The following is a 17097-nucleotide window of genomic DNA, read 5'->3' as shown; positions in this document are numbered from 1 at the left end:
TACAGCTCATTTCAGGCACATTAATTTTTACTTTATCAAGAGGCTATATTGTTGTAAACTCCTGTAACACAGTACTTGAGGCTTTTAACTTAATTGATGCTTGCTGGTTGAGCTAGCTTAGAAACATACCAAACACCAATTAATGGTAATTTAGAGAAAGTACAATTAATTATTTCAGTGTTGCCAACCTCAGGTGCTCAAGAGAGAGTCATACATTCCCAAGAATAGATTTTATGCTTTTATTTAGAAAATTACTTTGGGGCTCTTATTGTGTTTTCTGTATCTTAGCCTTTTGAAAACACTAAAGTCAACTTTTGTGGCTTTTCTCTGCACCTGTGAAAGTTACAGTGTTTTCAGGTGGCTCATGAGACCTGCAAGTCTGGGAAATCAGACATTTAGGGGAGAACAATGCTAAGAGATATGTATTAACATTGTGAGAATTGGCAACAACACTTTTCTAATCAGACTATGACAAAATCATTGTCACATAAACAGGAGAGCAGGATCTTTCATCTTAACTAAGATAGCTGGCATGGTACTGTACCTCGGAAACCTTGGGCCTGCATAGGCTTTGTTCCAAGTTCTGCGTTGGGCATGTTATGCTGCTGTAGCTTCCTTTTTGCTTCTAGGACAGGGTTTTCAAATTGTGTTCTTCTATTTATGTGGCTGGAAAAAATTTGGTTTTGATTAAAAACTGGGTTCAGCTGGGGACAACGACAATTTTCACAGTAGGATGCTGTATGTGACTTAGGTGTGTTTGTTTAGAGAGCAAAACCACATTCCTTAGTGCTCCACACAATTTTGTTGGGGATGAGAAATGCACAACCTAGCACACTGCATAATGAACAGCACAGAGAAGTGTCCTATCATTTCAATATGCTGAACTCTGCTACAGATAAATGTTTTTGATCTATGGAACTACATATCGAACAGCAGCACTGCTGAAGCATGCTGCAATGAATGTCTTTAGTACAAGAACTGTTCTCTGCATGATTCAAGGTATCTGAACCAGTTTTGTGCATTATCATTGATCAGCTATAAGTGATATTACTTAATCACTCACAGAAACTGTAAAGCCTAGAGGAGAGTGCTTTTATTATTGCAGTTTAGAAGTAAACCTAATATAGGAAATAAATGGAAGATGATTTCTTTCTAAATCTAAGGCATAAGTCTGCTCAGCTGTACAGAAAAATTGGATGTTGCATAAACTAAGATGGTAGGTTAGAACTACATAGAGAAATGTATGAAATACAAGGCAAAATATACACATTCTTTTCTTGTTGTTTTATATTTCCTACAACAGGTCAATAAGTACATCTCCATCATTACTCTATTAATATTTTTGTATTGCACTACTATCTTAACTATATACCAGTATCATGTCCTGGATTTTAATTCTCTAATTTAAAGCTTACATTTCATCAATCAAAGAGAATTCCTGCAATTTCATGTTTTCTGAAGAAAGCAAAGCAATTTAGTAGGTTGCACTGAACAACTCCACAAGATAGGATCACAATAGGATCACAACAGAGAAAAGGGCTTTGTGCTGCCAAAGTTCCGGGGAAACAAATATCTATGTACAGAAAGGCAGGTTTTTGAAACGTGTCACTCCTTATCTGTTCTCACTGAGCTGCTATGTATTGGGTTCTTCAGAAAAGCTTATCCCAATCATGGGCTTTAAGCACTTGAAGAGGTGACCTGTGAACTGTTGAAACTCTTAGATCCTTCAATTTATATTGAAATGACCTTTTATGCCACATTAAGAACTTTCAGGTCTCTTGGGATTCAGATCCTACCACTGATTCAAAGAAAGTAACTGAAATTGCCATTAAGAAAGTGAGGTAGAGAAAGGCAGTAAGTCCTATGGGAATGCAATGTACTTGGAAAATCAGGGTTTAGTGGCCAGAGCTAATGCTATAAAAAGATTTCCAGTCATGTAAGGGAATATTTTATTTCACAAGAGGAATTAAATATGGTAAATCCTGGAGTTTCCTACTATGTTAACATGGCTATAACTCATTCAAGTAGCTGCTAACTTACTGTTATACTCTAAAGTTTTGATTAATGGTTTTCTTGTAAATTTTATTTATGTTGCAGACAGAGGAAGTCCCCTTTGTTTCCTTCCTTCTTCAGACAGGCTGTTTAAGTTTATAGGACTTCCTTTCCTAGGGTTTTGCTTTCTAGATGTAACTGTAATTGTAATTGTAATTTCATGCTGTAATTGTCAGTCTTCAGCAACTTACTCTATTGCAAACCTAAAAACATAAGGTGGAAGTGAGACTGTACCAATTAAAAACAGAAATATAAGACTTACATGCATTATCAGGGTAATTATGAACTACTACATACCATATAATGTATTTCAGTACTGTAAAAGAAATATGATTTTTGGTATTATATCATGTGAAATACTACATGAAGTTTTGATCACCCATGGCCAAAAAAATGAATCCATAGAAAAAGTTTTACAGGAATACCAGTGAAAGAGACTGTCCTTTCTGATAGAAGAGCAAAGGAGTTTTAGCTTTTTATTCAAGCAGAATTAATTCTCATTTGTGATTGCATTCCACGAATACATTTGGAAGTAAATGCTAGAATGTATTCAAGATGTCAGGATTTCAGACTTGAAATCTGTGGGCTCCTTACAAGCGTAAGTGTGAAATTATGAAACAGCCTCCAATAGCATATATTGGGTAAAATAGTTTGTTCCAGGTTAGCATTTGATAAAACTAAAAACAGAGTTGCTACACAGTGGGTAGAGTTAATTGCTTCAACACAGGGGTCATGTCTTATTTTAGAGGCTCTAAAGTATTCTGCTCTGGTCTTCAGATGCCTTTCTAGAAAAGCAAGTTTCCCATCACTTTTGTTTAATATTAATCAGATGTAATGGGTACCTAAGATCACACTATGGATCTGCATTTAGGACCTTGAGCTAAGCTTAGTGTCCTGCTGTAATTGTAGGACATTTCTCAGTACCACAGGAGTCCTTTTGAAGACCTAAGTTACAATTTACATGCAGTTCCGTGACATAAAAAAAAAGATGACATTTTCTAATATAGCATGTGTCTATAGCATGAGTTCCTGTGGTATTGACAGCACAGCTATAATCTGCTATCTGCTGCCTCTCTGCAGTTTCTAGTGATTTAGTCCATTTACACAAAAATGCCTTTAGTAATGGCTATCTTGAACATGACCTCCTTGTGCTAGTACATCTTACAGGAAGACTAGCAGAGGTACTTGAAGAACCTTGAGTTGTTGGTGTGACCTTAATAATCTTAGCTCCAATTTACTCCCTTATTTTGGGTTTCACAGTACCGAGCAATCTCAAAGCCCAGTGTGAGAATTCCAATAAATTCAAACAACTGCATTAAATATTGTGTTCAAGAATGACGTAGCCTTTTGTTTGCTTTCTAGTCCTAAGAATCCTGAAGTTTCCTCTGCAGAAAAGAAGGGGTGGTTGGTGCTGCTGTCCTCTCATATGCTGCTTGCTGTATGCTAAATGTGGACAACCCCTCAGAGCTGGGATATATTTTTTGGCTGCATTTAGCTGTGAAGTCAAAATAGTATTTCTTGTGTTATGAGTAGGTCCTGTCACCACCAGCCAGCCTATAAGACATAGCCACCCTTTCATCAGTGAATGTGACCAAGCTAAGTGGTTTTTGTGATGTAGTTTCACAGCAGATGTGCTGAGACAACTGGAGATTGATGTGCAATAGTGCCTGGTGTACAGATTTTAGTTGATGGCCAAGGGTGTTGGGTCTGTGTGTGTGGACTGGGAAGGGGCTGAAGAAGAGGATCCTGTGAGAAGCTGCTGGAAGCTCCCACAGCTCCACAGCTGGACTCACTTTTGGCCAAGGTTGATACCATCAGTGAAGGTGATACTTTCTCCAAGATTAACATATTTGAGAGGGGGAAAAGGAAACCGCTAAAACATCAGAGGAAGGGATGGGAAGGGAGGTGAGGGAGGAGAGGAGAGGAGAGGAGAGGAGAGGAGAGGAGAGGAGAGGAGAGGAGATGGGGAGGGAGGGAGGTGAGTGCAATATCTATGCAGACACCAAGGTCAGTGAGGAAGGAGGGGAGGAGGTGCACAAGCAGAGGTTCCCCTGCAGCCCATGATGAGATGGAGGGCTGTCCCCCTTCAGCCCATGAAGGTCCACAGGCTGTGGAGAAGCAGATGTGGACCTGCAGCCAATGAAGGGACGCGGCTGTGCCTGAAGCAGCCCTTGACTCGTGGAAAGCCTGTGTGGGAGGGACCCCACACTTGAGCAGGGGAAGATGTGAGTAGTTCCCTTCCTGAGGAGGAAGAAGCAGCAGAAAACAGCTTGTGAGAAGTCCTTTTTTTAGCTAATTTAATGTATGGGATTTTTTATGGGGGTTTTTTTACTTGAACTTTTGAACTTGTTGCCTATAACCCACCAAAGTAATTGTGATGATCAAGATTCTGGGCATTCTGATGCATAACTTGTTAGTGCCTAACTCCTCTTACATTCCCATTTTTCAGTCACTAATACTTTACAAATTTTTCTGTTTGAGTAGTAACAGACAGTTGTCAGAAATTGTCGAAGAGGTATATTTCTCCAGAAGAAATATCTGTATGGCTAACTTAGCTGTTCTATTAAGAAGACCATGTCTGGAAATTGAGCTCTGTGTTGTAGTTAATCATCTTTCAAGGGGAAAATAATCTTTCTGCAATTAGAATTCTGAAAGACCCAGCACACTCTAATAACCACATGCCCTCTCTATAGCCCTGCACAGCTGAGTGCTGCTAGTTCTTAGTTTATAAATTAAGAGAAAATTGCATGAAAGTTAACCTACATATAGCAAACACTTCTCATTTATGTCAAATGTCTACGTCTTACAAATGAATCATGGACCTGCATAACAAGACAAATGAAAACTTTAATAACATCTCACACCTGCATTTGTGGGTGATTCAAGAAGGAATTTATACTGAGGACCTTATTTCTTAGCAGAATTTGTGGATATATCATGATCAGTCTTTATTAACTTTGCCAGCAAGACCTTTAAGGTTTTTCCTTTTTAGCTTTTTCTCTGGTCTCAAGAGTAATGGAACTAAGCATGGCTGGCCCATGTAAGGTGAACCTGAGCCTGTCTGCCTCATTGCTCATCCTTACAAACTTCCCATGAGATACAAATATTTCATCTAGCAGAGTACAAGCTCTTCTTTCACTGACAGTTTTAAAGACCTACATGTAAAAATGGAATAGATGTGAAGGTGTTAAGTTTTTCATGGTTTACCCACTTTTTTTCACATAATTGAGAGAGTTTATTGTAATCTTACTTTATCAAGTTAAAAATTATCTCATCTTCTGAATGCTGGTAATAAAAAAGGTGTGACTGCCACTTCTTAGCATGAAACATGGAAAGCAATCTTTGTTTTAAATTTATGGAGCTTGACAGCAAATTAAAGTACAGCTACGTTTTACTGACTATAAAATTCCTCATGAACTGTGGCTGCAGCTTTAATGCCATCCTGTGAACACCCATTCCAGTTCTAAAAGCCTCTGAGCCTGCTGTAGGTTTGATATGTCTTTCCACAAATCTTATCCACAGTAGTATTAATAAATTTGGCACTAACAGCCTTGAAGTATGTAATTGCATAATAACATCTGGGCATGGTGCCTTGTGTCTGTTTACCTGTGGAAGGACATGAAATGGAGTACAAAGAGATATGTGAACTCCAGCCCCTAGTTACTTGAGGACAGTTTAAAAGAACTGAGGCATAAAAAAAGAGGTTAATTTAATGGCGTTATGTAGGTACTTCAAGATTTTACTCATCTTTTGCTTGAATCAGGCAAGACTTACAGATGATCTGGGCTGATCAACAAAACAGAAGGGACTGCTGGGTCTTTTACCTAAGCGCACAGAACAAGACAGGCACAAAGAAGCAGAAGAGGTGCTACTGTTTTTGGATAGTGGGAGACAAGGAGATAGTGGCCAAACACTGTTTTCATTTATTTGCTTGCTCTGTAGGAGGGCTAGGGAAGATGCAAGGGCATCCATAAGCTGCTGCTCTTGTAGCAGGAAAGGGAATCTTAATCTTCTAACCCTTCAGAAATCAGATCTTTTTTGAACTTTCTCTCAAGCTCTACTCTGTGCATCTTAACAGTAGCATATGCTGAGATCTGGAAAAGCTGCAATCTTAGTATCTGTTCAGAGTGATCCTGCAGTCAGAGTATTGGTATGGGTTGGAGAAACCAAGAGAATAATGTGATAAAACGAAAGTAAAATTTTCCATTTTGTACGAAGCAACAAGAATAAAGTTACAGCATAATTAGCACAAGTTGAGATTGAGATTTCAGGTCAGAGGTCATCTTTTCTAAGGATATCTCTTGTTTAATAAAAGGAAATAATGGATAGACCATTCTTCACCTTTAAAGTGCTGTCTGCACAGTGATGGAAAGTCACTTCCTGCCTCCTCTGCTATATACTTCGTGTAGAGAGCAGAGTGAGAACTGACCATGCTGAAGAGGTATCACAATTTTGAATCTAGATTTTCTTTACAGAAGTTTCATTTGCTATATTAACCTAAAAAGCAGAGAAAATAATCTCTCTGATTTACTTGATGTAGAAAATGTCCAAAACAGGCTTTACTTCGCATTTCACACAAAAGATTTCTGTTGCCCTTTGCACAGAGGAGTAAGACGTTTTTCATGTTTCATGACTAAAATAAAATCTGAAACAAAAATGAAAGCAAGGACTGTGCTGTGAAGCAGAAATTTATATTCTCTTATTTTCAGCTGTGCTTTTAAGTACAAAATTAAACACCACATCCCTAAAGTTTCATATGCAGTCTATAAATTACCTGCCTCCTGATACACACAGTATAAACATCTGATTTGGAGCAAGGAAGGCTCCAAAACTTAACTGGGCAACAATGATTTTTTTTTCTGCATTCACTGATAACAAGATCTCTACCTCACTGGATATCTGTATCTCACATAGAAAACCAAACATTTCTTTAATGAGTATGATCTTTGTGCAAGTGGTAGCTGGAAAGATACCATGAAATTAGATCTTGGAGAAAGAGAATGACTGAATGGCTGTGTCACTGACTTGAGACACAGTGAACGCATTTTGACTTATTATCTGTGTTGATGACTGAGAATTCCTGGTATATTGTCAGCTTAACATGTCAAGTAATTGTGCCCATGCCTTGCTAGGTTAAGCACTGCAGAGGATACTAGTATTATGCTATGATACATTAACAGCAACTTAATAATGAATTTGGGAACTTACTCAACATAATAAGTGCCATAAATGGGATCATCAATTTTCTCCCAGCCATATGGAAGCTCTGAAAAACAAAGTTATTTCTTTCAGTAAATGCAGTACAAAACACCAAGATTTCTAATAATGAAATGGTGCGTTGTTGCTGGACCTTGAGAGAAATAACCTGATAAAGAAATCATACACAGTGACCAAAGCAAATGCCAAATCTTGAATACATCATGGCACCACAAGTAGCAGAAACATAAAAACTGGCATCCAAACACAGATCTCAGTCTCTAGAAGAACACATTTAGTTGAACTACATTATTGTTCCAACAGCTGCACCAACCAACAACTGTAGCACATCTTGCATGGCATCACCACCAGAGGAAGTGAAGGCATCCTGTTTCCCAGAGTAGGTGCACACAAAATGTACTTTACTTTTTGGGCTTTTTTTCCTCGCTAGAAACCCTGAAAAAGTTGATCTAGAAGTAAAGAAAAGAGTTTGCCTCCTGTCATGTGAGTAATTACTTATATGAAAGTAAGTAAGTAAGCAAGTAAGTATACCTAAAAGTTCCTGAGAAGCTTGCACTATTTGTCTCACTGTGATGGCAGTTCCACAGCCACCAAAGGCATCCTGTTCCAAAGCTTAGTTATATCTCAGACACACGGGACTACATAGTAAAAATACAAACCAAAATAAGATATTATAGCATCTACTGGCCATAAAACTAATTATGCCTTGCAGAAATAGAAACCTCTGAAACATTCCAGTACTAACAATTATAATGTTAAATTAATGATCTCCAAAACAAATCTCTGTTCATGTACAAGCAGAATTGTCACACATTTATTCACATACAGCCATCCATACTGTATTTTTTTTTTGGTAACAAAAAGCTCAACAATTTCCTAATGTTGATACTCATGTTTTCCTATTATTCTTACAAATATTGTTAGCTTTGCTCTCTCATCAAAGAAGGGTGGTTGAGACCAGGTCACTAAGTACCATCTCCAGTTAGCTTCTGAATATCTCCAGGGGTGGAGATCCCACAACCACTCTGAGCAATTCCTTCAAATATTTGATTACCTACAGAATGAAGTTTTTTCTCATGTTTAAGCAGAATTTTCTGTATTTCAGTTTGCACCCTTTACCTCCTGTCCTATCACTGAGCACCACTGCAAAGAGCCTGTCTTGCATCCTTCCTTCAGGTATTTATATAAATTGATGAGATTTTCTTGAACATTCATTTCTCCAGACCAAAAAGTCCCAGCTCTGTCAGCCTGTCCTTATAGGAGAGAGGTTCTAGTACCTTCACTGGACTTTGTCCTGTAAGTATCTCTTATACTGGGAAGCCCACATCTTGATCTGGATCCAGAACTCCATCTGTGTCTCACCACTGCTGTGGGGAGGGGAAGGATCATTTCCCTTGATCTACTGACAGTGCTGTGCCAACTGCAGGTCAGGAGGCTGTTGGCTTGCTTTGTTACAAGGGCACATCAGTGGGTCATCATTAATTTCAGTATATATATAAACAGGAGTTTGTGGGAACCAGTGTACAGGGTCAGTCTTCTATAGATTTTACTGAAAATTATGATCATCATCTCTTTCCAGACCTGCCCAGAACTTCAGTAAAACCTATAGGAGATTGACCCTACAATGGCTCCCACAAACTCCTGTATATCCTGAGGCAAGACTGTGGGATATTACACATAAATATGCAAAAAGAAAGCAGCTGATGCACAAATCCTACAGTGGCCCTATTGTAAATTTTATTCCCAATGCATGCATGATAAGGAAGGCTTCTTCCAATACTTTGCTATGGAAAAAATGATGCTTTTACATAACCCTATGACACAGAAGAGATAGAAAGTATTAGTTTAAATTCAGTAGGTATCTTATTTTCATGTAACCTTGCAAGGTTTTATTCACCTAATTAACTTCATGTTGGCTTAATTTCTGGCCATCTAAAATTACAGTCCCTGAGAAAAAAGTAAAGAAGGCACTGCTAAAACCTGTACACACTTGAAAATGCACATGCACAAACATCTGTGCACCACACACACAATGTGTGCACTGGAGCCTTTCTAAAAGTATATTGGTAGATTTTTCCAACTATAAAATTAAAAATAGAAAGTGTATATTTGGCCAAAATTTGCAAGTAGCCATCTTTCTGTAAATATACATGCTTTCAAGTGCATAGATGAAGAGGAAATATTTTATTTTACATATTCATGAAAATCTGAAATAATTCAAAGTTTTACTGCTAGCCTATTGGCCTATTTTTTCCTGAAGTAATGATGCCTAACTGCATTTATGAACTGGCATAACTACTGAGAAGGCAAACGACAAATTCCATTTTCTAGAGTAAAAGTCTGTAAAGATTTAATGAATTGGACATATTATGGAGAACTGACTTTTAAATGCATGGATTGAACCACTGATTATCTAACATCATAAAACAGTCATAGGTTCAGAAGAAAAGAAATTAAAAAACACGTTGGTGTAAAATAATAGATACAGACTCCACCTACGGCTATGCTCTAATTTCATTTTTCCATTTGAGACACAGTCTGTAAGCTTTGTTTAATTAAAGTCCTGTGTTGACCAGTAAAATGGAATTGCCAGAGCACAAACCCCAAGCCTGCTGCTCCCCCCTCAAAGTCTGGCAGAGAAGGTTAGTGGAGTGTAGCTTACTACAAAGCTTCAGTTAGAAGAATCTTCTGCTACATTTGCTTTTAGAAGCAATGTGATTATTTTTCATTACATTAAACAGTGGCATCTATTCCATTTTTTCGCTATTGAAATGAAAAATTACAGGACAGAAATACTTTAGTGCTTCATGAAATAGGAAACCAAGCATTTGCCAGACTAGGGGTGAGGTTATTACAGTTTCTCTTTTTTGATTTCACTGTGCCCAGAGAGGATCATTAGGGATGAGAGTCAGCAGTAAACATTTATAAAAAAGAAGTGTTGTAAAACACTTGTAAAGGAGATTACTATTGGCCACTATTATTTGAATTGGGAAGGGAGCTGTAAATTCTAGCATTCTCTGATATTCATTTGAAAGCACTAGTGTGGTAGTTCATGGATAATTTCTGCAACCAGTGTTTTTGTGGTTACTGTGCTATATATGATGTCTTCATTTTCATAAGCTCAACACTTCTATCATTCATGTCTTTCAATTCAATTGCTCTATATAGAAAGGAAAAAAAGACATATTTTCTTTATTCTGAGTTTTCAATATCTCAGAACTCCTTCTGTAGCCCAATGAAAGTTCAGTTCAGGAACATTTGTAAAATCACCATTTAAAAATCAGTAGTTGTGCAGCATTTAGCAATGCTGATACTGTGAGTAGATGGAGAGGTGCCAGATAACCTGGGCAGTATGTATATGTATGTGCTCCAGTTTTCACATGTCATACTTGACTCTTTACAAGAGAAGCAGCATATGGCTACCACTGCAGCCATCCAGAAGCAAAGGAAAGATCAGTAGGCACAGCTGATACTCAGACACTCTTCTCAGTAGGCATCTGGGTAGGTTTTAAATGCAGAAGGAGCTGCATTTCTAAAAGTTAAATGCCAAATGATAATAAAGGACCTTGTACATTTGAAGAAAAAAAAGAAGGGAAGGGAAGGGGAAGGGGAAGGGGAAGGGGAAGGGGAAGGGAAGGGGAAGGGAAGGGGAAGGGAAGGGAAGGGAAGGGAAGGGAAGGGAAGGAAGGGGAAGGGAAGGGAAGGGAAGGGAAGGGAAGGGAAGGGAAGGGAAGGGAAGGGAAGGAGGGAAGGGAAGGGAAGGGAAGGGAAGGGAAGGGAAGGGAAGGGAAGGGAAGGGAAGGGAAGGGAAGGGAAGGGGAAGGGAAGGAAGGGAAGGGAAGGGAAGGGAAAGGGAGGGAAGGGAAGGGGGAAGGGAAGGGAAGGGGCCTTTTGAAGAGTGTCAAGATGAAAAACCATAATGTCAAACCCAAAGATTATTTTTTGTGAAGTCTATGGAGTACTAACTGTGTTAAAGGAAGTCATAAAAATCTCTCAAGGCTTCAGGACAACAGCCAGCATTGTGTCACTATGCTACTGACAGGCTGGAAGGAGAGACTAGAGCATATTTCTTGGATCGGTTGCAATCAAAATATTTGTATAGTACAAAATATTATAGTATGAGTGCAAAAGAGAAAATACAATGCCTGCTGTTATTGAAGATACATGCAATAAGGATGCAGAAGCTGTGGAACTCAGCATGAGTTTGATTCACCTGCCTTGTTAAAACACAGGCAAAGGTCAGCAATCCTTTTCTATGTACAAGACTTTTCAGAAATTTATTGTACCTTTCCACTCAACAGCCTGTGTTTGTTTTATCTCCTCTTTTCTTTCTCCCTGTTTCAAATTCAGTTTTCCTTTTTCAGGTCAGTTACCTACTACAGAAGGTACCCAATGAGCTGGGATAAATTCACAAAATACTGTGCAGATCTGCAGTCCAATGAAGTTGCACGTTGTTCCAGTTCCTTTAAGAGACGTAATCATTAAAAGTATTTAGATGCAAGTCTAAACCAGTGGTACTACATAAATTACACAGATTACCAAGGCTGTTGGGTGCTGTGAGGCTCCCTCAGGAACAGGGAGCTGGAGATGTCTGGTTTGAAGGCTCTTGTTATTGTGTGTCATGTCACCCAGGTGATACATGAAACAGATATAGTAGTTGCTTCTAAAACATTCTCTTACATGTTGCCATAAGCAGAGAGGATAACATCACTCACTGAAAGTAAGTATTTAACCCACTATCCACACATCATCTGCTAGGTCACCTTTCTGCATAAAATGTGGGAGCTCCAAGAACCAACAAAAAACCCAACAGGTATATGCTGTGGTAAAATCCTTTATACTGCCTCAGTATATCAGTGGTTCCTCCACTTAGCCACATTTCTCATGTCATGGCCTAAGATAGAAAATAAAATTCCTAACATGGACTTCCCCATCCCAGTGAAGAAATCAGAAGATGCAGAAGAAGATAGAGAAAAAAATCAGAAGCTGAATTTTTAATTGTCTCAATGAAAATAACAAAGGCAGGATGGACAATGCACCACAGGAAAAAAAAAAAAAAGACTTAAAAAACTTAGGGAATGTACCAACTCCATTTTCAGTGGATATAAGCCCAATTTCAATTAAACTCATGTTCTCCAACTGCCATTCTCATAGCAGCAAATTTCACAAAGTCAGGACTGTTTATGTTCTGTCTGTAATCACAAACCATTCATGTGTAATTTATTCTCATGAATAAAATGACATTCTGCATAATTTCTTCTTGCGCAATGGAAACAACTGTCTAAGTAACATTCACATCTGATAAATGAATCTTCTTCCTTCTGTGCAGCCTATTGTGACACGCTATATCCTTAATTGTGCAGAACATAATTACTAAATATTACTATCAAGTCAATAATATTTTCTCCCAGTATTGTTACCTAGTGAAATATCTCCAACAGTAGGAATATATATCACATAGATGTACTTGATTCCTCTGACGTGCAGAGCAGTAATCAACATTTGCATTAAGACAGTGAAAAAGCACCCACTGAATAGCTGAGGTTTAACTAACTAAAAAAGAGTCCAGAAAGGGCTTGTTACCTTTTGAATAACAATAAAAAATAATTTAAAAAGCAATTAAAAGGAAATTAGAGGGAAAAAAACCATCCTATATGTTGAAAATTCAGTTAGGGTATTGTAGGCACTCCCTGAAATGGTTTCCTTAATAAAGACTAAATGAAGAACTCCATTCTCAATAGTTTACAATAGTTGAAGAAGGTCTGAGTACTCTCCATGGACCTTTTAAAGACAAAGCTTAAGAGTTTCTCTTAAAAGATTCTAAACAAAGTACATTTTTTTAAAAGTGTATTTAGAAATAATAGATTGAAGGCAAAAATACTAATTGAAAACATTTATTATTAAAAGTTTTTGGTTTTTTTTTAAATGAAAGCATATTACTATTTAGTCTTGTTCTCTGTCCTTATTCCTATGTTATTTGTCCTGGGTATGTGGTTTATATTATAGAATGGGGAGAAAGAAGCTTCAACTATCTCCTTGTTGGTCTCACAATTTCTGCTAAAGTGACTTGTGTTTTGATGGGGAAATACAGACCACTGAACACTGAAAAATCTCAACTTTAGCTACAAGTTCTTGCCCAGAAGACTAGATAGAAATGCATCCAATTTACATGGAAAAATTATAATGTTCCTTACCTTCCAAAAATAGTTTGTAATAACTTTCTGAATTCTGTTAGTTGCACGCTATCTCATTTTTAATACAACAAATAATGGAACCACTGGAACCCTTGACCTTTAAACTAGCTAATGCAAGCACTTTCTAGGACTGATGTCATTTCAAGGACAAACCTCAGTGCAGAATGTGAAACTCTTAGAGAAGCTCAGCTCATGCCCCAGCACAAGGTTACCTCCAGGTATGCTGAGAAGCTACAACAGCATTGCTGGATGGTTTGAAATTCAGACCTGCACATAAAAGAGACTGTCACAGGCACACTTGTTTTACCAGCAAAAAAAGGAGCCCCAACTACATCAACTGTGTGCTGCATTATCAATTTGTATTCCTGAAGTTCAGCAGATTTGCTGCATGCCACATACAGCTCCAATGTGGAACATTCTGCCTTTGAAACTGATTTTATTAACACAGCTTTTTTAATGCTATATTCTTTAGCCTTTGAAGAAAACAGACTGAAAAGAAACATTCTTTTTGATCTTTTGGATGTTCAAATCCTTCAGTGCTTGTACCTCATTACTGACTGTATCAACTCAGCCTTGTTACAAACCAGTGTTTTCTACCTAACAACTGCCTGATCTCATGAAGTTAGGCTTTTCTTATTCTGTTTGCTTTCAGACTCTTCATTTATTAATATTATTTCCTTCTCTGTTAAAAGTTTAACAGCATACCCCATGAATTAATGGAGCTACTGACTTTACTGTTATATAACCTAAACCTGCAGTTTGGCTACTGACCTAAAAAGCCCCATAAAAGTATGTAGCTACTAATAGCACAAGCTAGACCTCATGGGAGGCAGCTGGGTATTCTGTCACTAGTATCTCAAATTCATATATATAACTTTAATATTTTTTAGCTACCCTTCACCTCTTAACCTTTGGTACAGCAAAGAAAAAAACCCCTATTCTTCTGTAACAAAACCAAAAGACACATTTTAATGCTATTTTTAGTACCAAATGTTGCTAAAGGGGAAAGATGATTACTCTAAGCTTCTCCTCACAGGGTGAATGCTCCTGCACTGAACCATCTTGGTGGCCCTCTGCAGAACTGAAGGACTCAGTTCAGAACACTGAGCTGCTTTTGACTTCGTTGCCTCCTTCAGATAAAGTGAACTCTGCAGGTGACCCCAGGGGGAATGGTCAGCTGGGTCAGCCAGGCTGCCATTGAGGGTCCTAGCCAGACTGGATGAATGTGACAGCCAAAACCGTGAAATTCAAGAAGAATAAATGTAAATGGTCAGGAAGAAAATTTTTCAAAAGAACAGGTTAATTGGCCATCCATCCATCCATCCATCCATCCATCGCACAGAAAAGATCTCACTTCTGCACAGAAGACAACCCTTTTTTTAGATCTGCCCTTACTGTCTTTCCCCATCAAACAGATTATTTTACCTTTTTTTCTGACTGATTTTTAAAATAACACTAAAGTTTGATTAAAACTTCAATCAGCATTAGAAAACATTTGTTTCATTACTTCATTTGTCTCACTGGGCCTTGAGAGTCTCAAGCTAATTTTCAAAATAAAGCACAGAGCATAACACTTCTTGATTTTTGTTTGGTGTTGTTTGTTTGTTTTCTGCCTTGCTATTATACCAAATAGCAATTACTTGATTTTATGTGACAAGCCAGTGAGGCAAATGGATAGACATATTATAAAAAGAGATGGGAAAATGTAGCATGTGTAGTGATAATGAAAGAAAAACAGCAAAGAACTACTTTGTATGTATACAATGAAATTATTATCTGCGGGTGGCCCACAAAAAAAAGCTATCCTGCCCAGACTGTAAATTGCATAGGGACAATACTCATTTGTGATGAACTGCAATTGTCTAAGAAGCAACAGATACAGGTCTTGGAAGGAAATCTCAGAGCAGATTAAATCAACCAGTGCTCTGATTAAGTGAAAGACATCTTGCATTTCCATATTTTATTTCCAAGTGGCCAATGAAATTGTATGCAATCAAATAGTAGAATCCTCCTCAAGGCAGTTCCTACATGATTTTTTTCTATGACTACCACGATTTTTAATAGTATGTTTTCAAAGTTCTGAACAGAAGCTGGATATATGTAGCTCAGATACAGAACTTGTTTAAATAGTATTTGATGAAATAGATGAATCAATACAATTGATGAGAGAGACTACATTGCATCATGGAAAATTCAGGTTAACACTGCAGCTCCTGATGCATCAATTGTTGACTTACACTACTGAAAATAGATTAGAATCTGGTTTTGCCTTCTCAGCGTGTGGCTTTATTGACTTGTCTAGGCTGACAACTTTAAAAGTATCATATTTTATTACTTTATGCCTTGTTGCACAATAGATAAAAATTTGCTTTAGTTGTATGCAACTGTTCTGAAACTTCTTGTCATAACTTATTCATCATTATGCATTAGTTTTATTTATGAGTACACTCAAATTGAGTCACTCCATACTTTAAATATTATGTTAAAAATCCCTTGGCATTTGAATGATATAGAAATATGTATGAATTCAGAAGCTTATTTTTGTGTATTTGAATTGTAATGCCACCTGCCAAAACTCTCTCTCAGTATGGTTCTGTTAAGAGTATTAGAAAGGATCTGAGGATGAGAAACAGGTCCTTCATTAATCAATCAGATATATTTTGTTCCCATTTGTAGGGGCACTTTGCAAATGTATTGTCCAACTAGTACACTGATTTGTGACAATGACAAAAAAAATCTGGTGTCTAAGTCACTTTTACTTCAGGTGTTTTAACTGTATAAGATAACAACAAGCCAGTTAGTTAAGATCTCTTCATATTTTATTCATGTTTCAGAGTTCAATAATGTTGGCATGTAACCTGTTGTAAGAAGAAAAAAAAAAGTACTATTTTCATGTTCTTAGTTGTTATTTTTTATTTTTATGCTCTGCAATGCCATGAGTAAGTGTGGTTACACACATATTTTCCACTCCCCTTTCCCCTCTTCTCATTATTCTTGGTATAAAATCTTCCTAAGGGTGAACAGAATAGTAACCCAAACACTAGAAAAAGCACTAAGAGGGAACTGTGTTTGAGGAATATGATGGAGATTGGACAGATGATGAAGAACGAAGTGTAGATTGTGGTTCTTCATGTGTCTTGTTTATAGTTGATCTCCAACACCCTTCAGCTTCTTTTCCCAAAGACAAGACCCTTCTGCTACTCCCAAGAAACCCCAAATCTCCTTCAAAAACAAGCTGCAGTTGGGTGCTAATTCTCCCTAAACCTTGTAGGTTTTTACCTAATTATCATGTTCATACCTCTGCCTCCTTCTTGAGACTCCTTCCTTCCAGCCCCAACTGGTGATGCAGCCCCTCTGAATTCTGGGCATGAGCTCATTCACTGATAACTCTAAACCTGAGTCTTTCCCATTCTCAGAATTTCTGAGAGGAATAAGAGTATAACGATGATAAAAACCACTGCTGCCTCAGAAAAATCATATCTACAACAGATAACAGAAGAGAGTGCCTGCTCATGTTTTTTATTCATGCTCTGCTCATTTTTTTTATTCATACTCAGCAAGAGCGTATTTGTATAAGTCAGGGGACTGGCAGGTTACTCAGTCATATGGATGCCTTCATCGTAAGCTTCAACTC

The 17097-nt window shown here is 37.7% G+C and overlaps 1 protein-coding gene across 1 annotated transcript in view; it reads right to left on the bottom strand.

The window, feature by feature from the left end:
* The window catches only part of MAGI2 (membrane associated guanylate kinase, WW and PDZ domain containing 2), a 694450-nt gene that overhangs the window by 141275 nt on the left and 536078 nt on the right, over nucleotides 1-17097 (bottom strand). Inside the window, exons 7-8 of the mRNA XM_008493015.2 lie at nucleotides 7261-7318; nucleotides 545-666 (exon numbers count right to left, since the gene is read on the bottom strand). Of these exons, the coding sequence (XP_008491237.2) occupies nucleotides 545-666; nucleotides 7261-7318 (180 nt within the window). The remainder of the gene's footprint in view (nucleotides 1-544; nucleotides 667-7260; nucleotides 7319-17097) is intronic.

This window comes from Calypte anna, chromosome 1 (assembly GCF_003957555.1).
Source record: "Calypte anna isolate BGI_N300 chromosome 1, bCalAnn1_v1.p, whole genome shotgun sequence".
Taxonomy (NCBI): Eukaryota; Metazoa; Chordata; class Aves; order Apodiformes; family Trochilidae; genus Calypte; species Calypte anna.
This window is presented reverse-complemented; position numbering and strand designations above follow the sequence as displayed.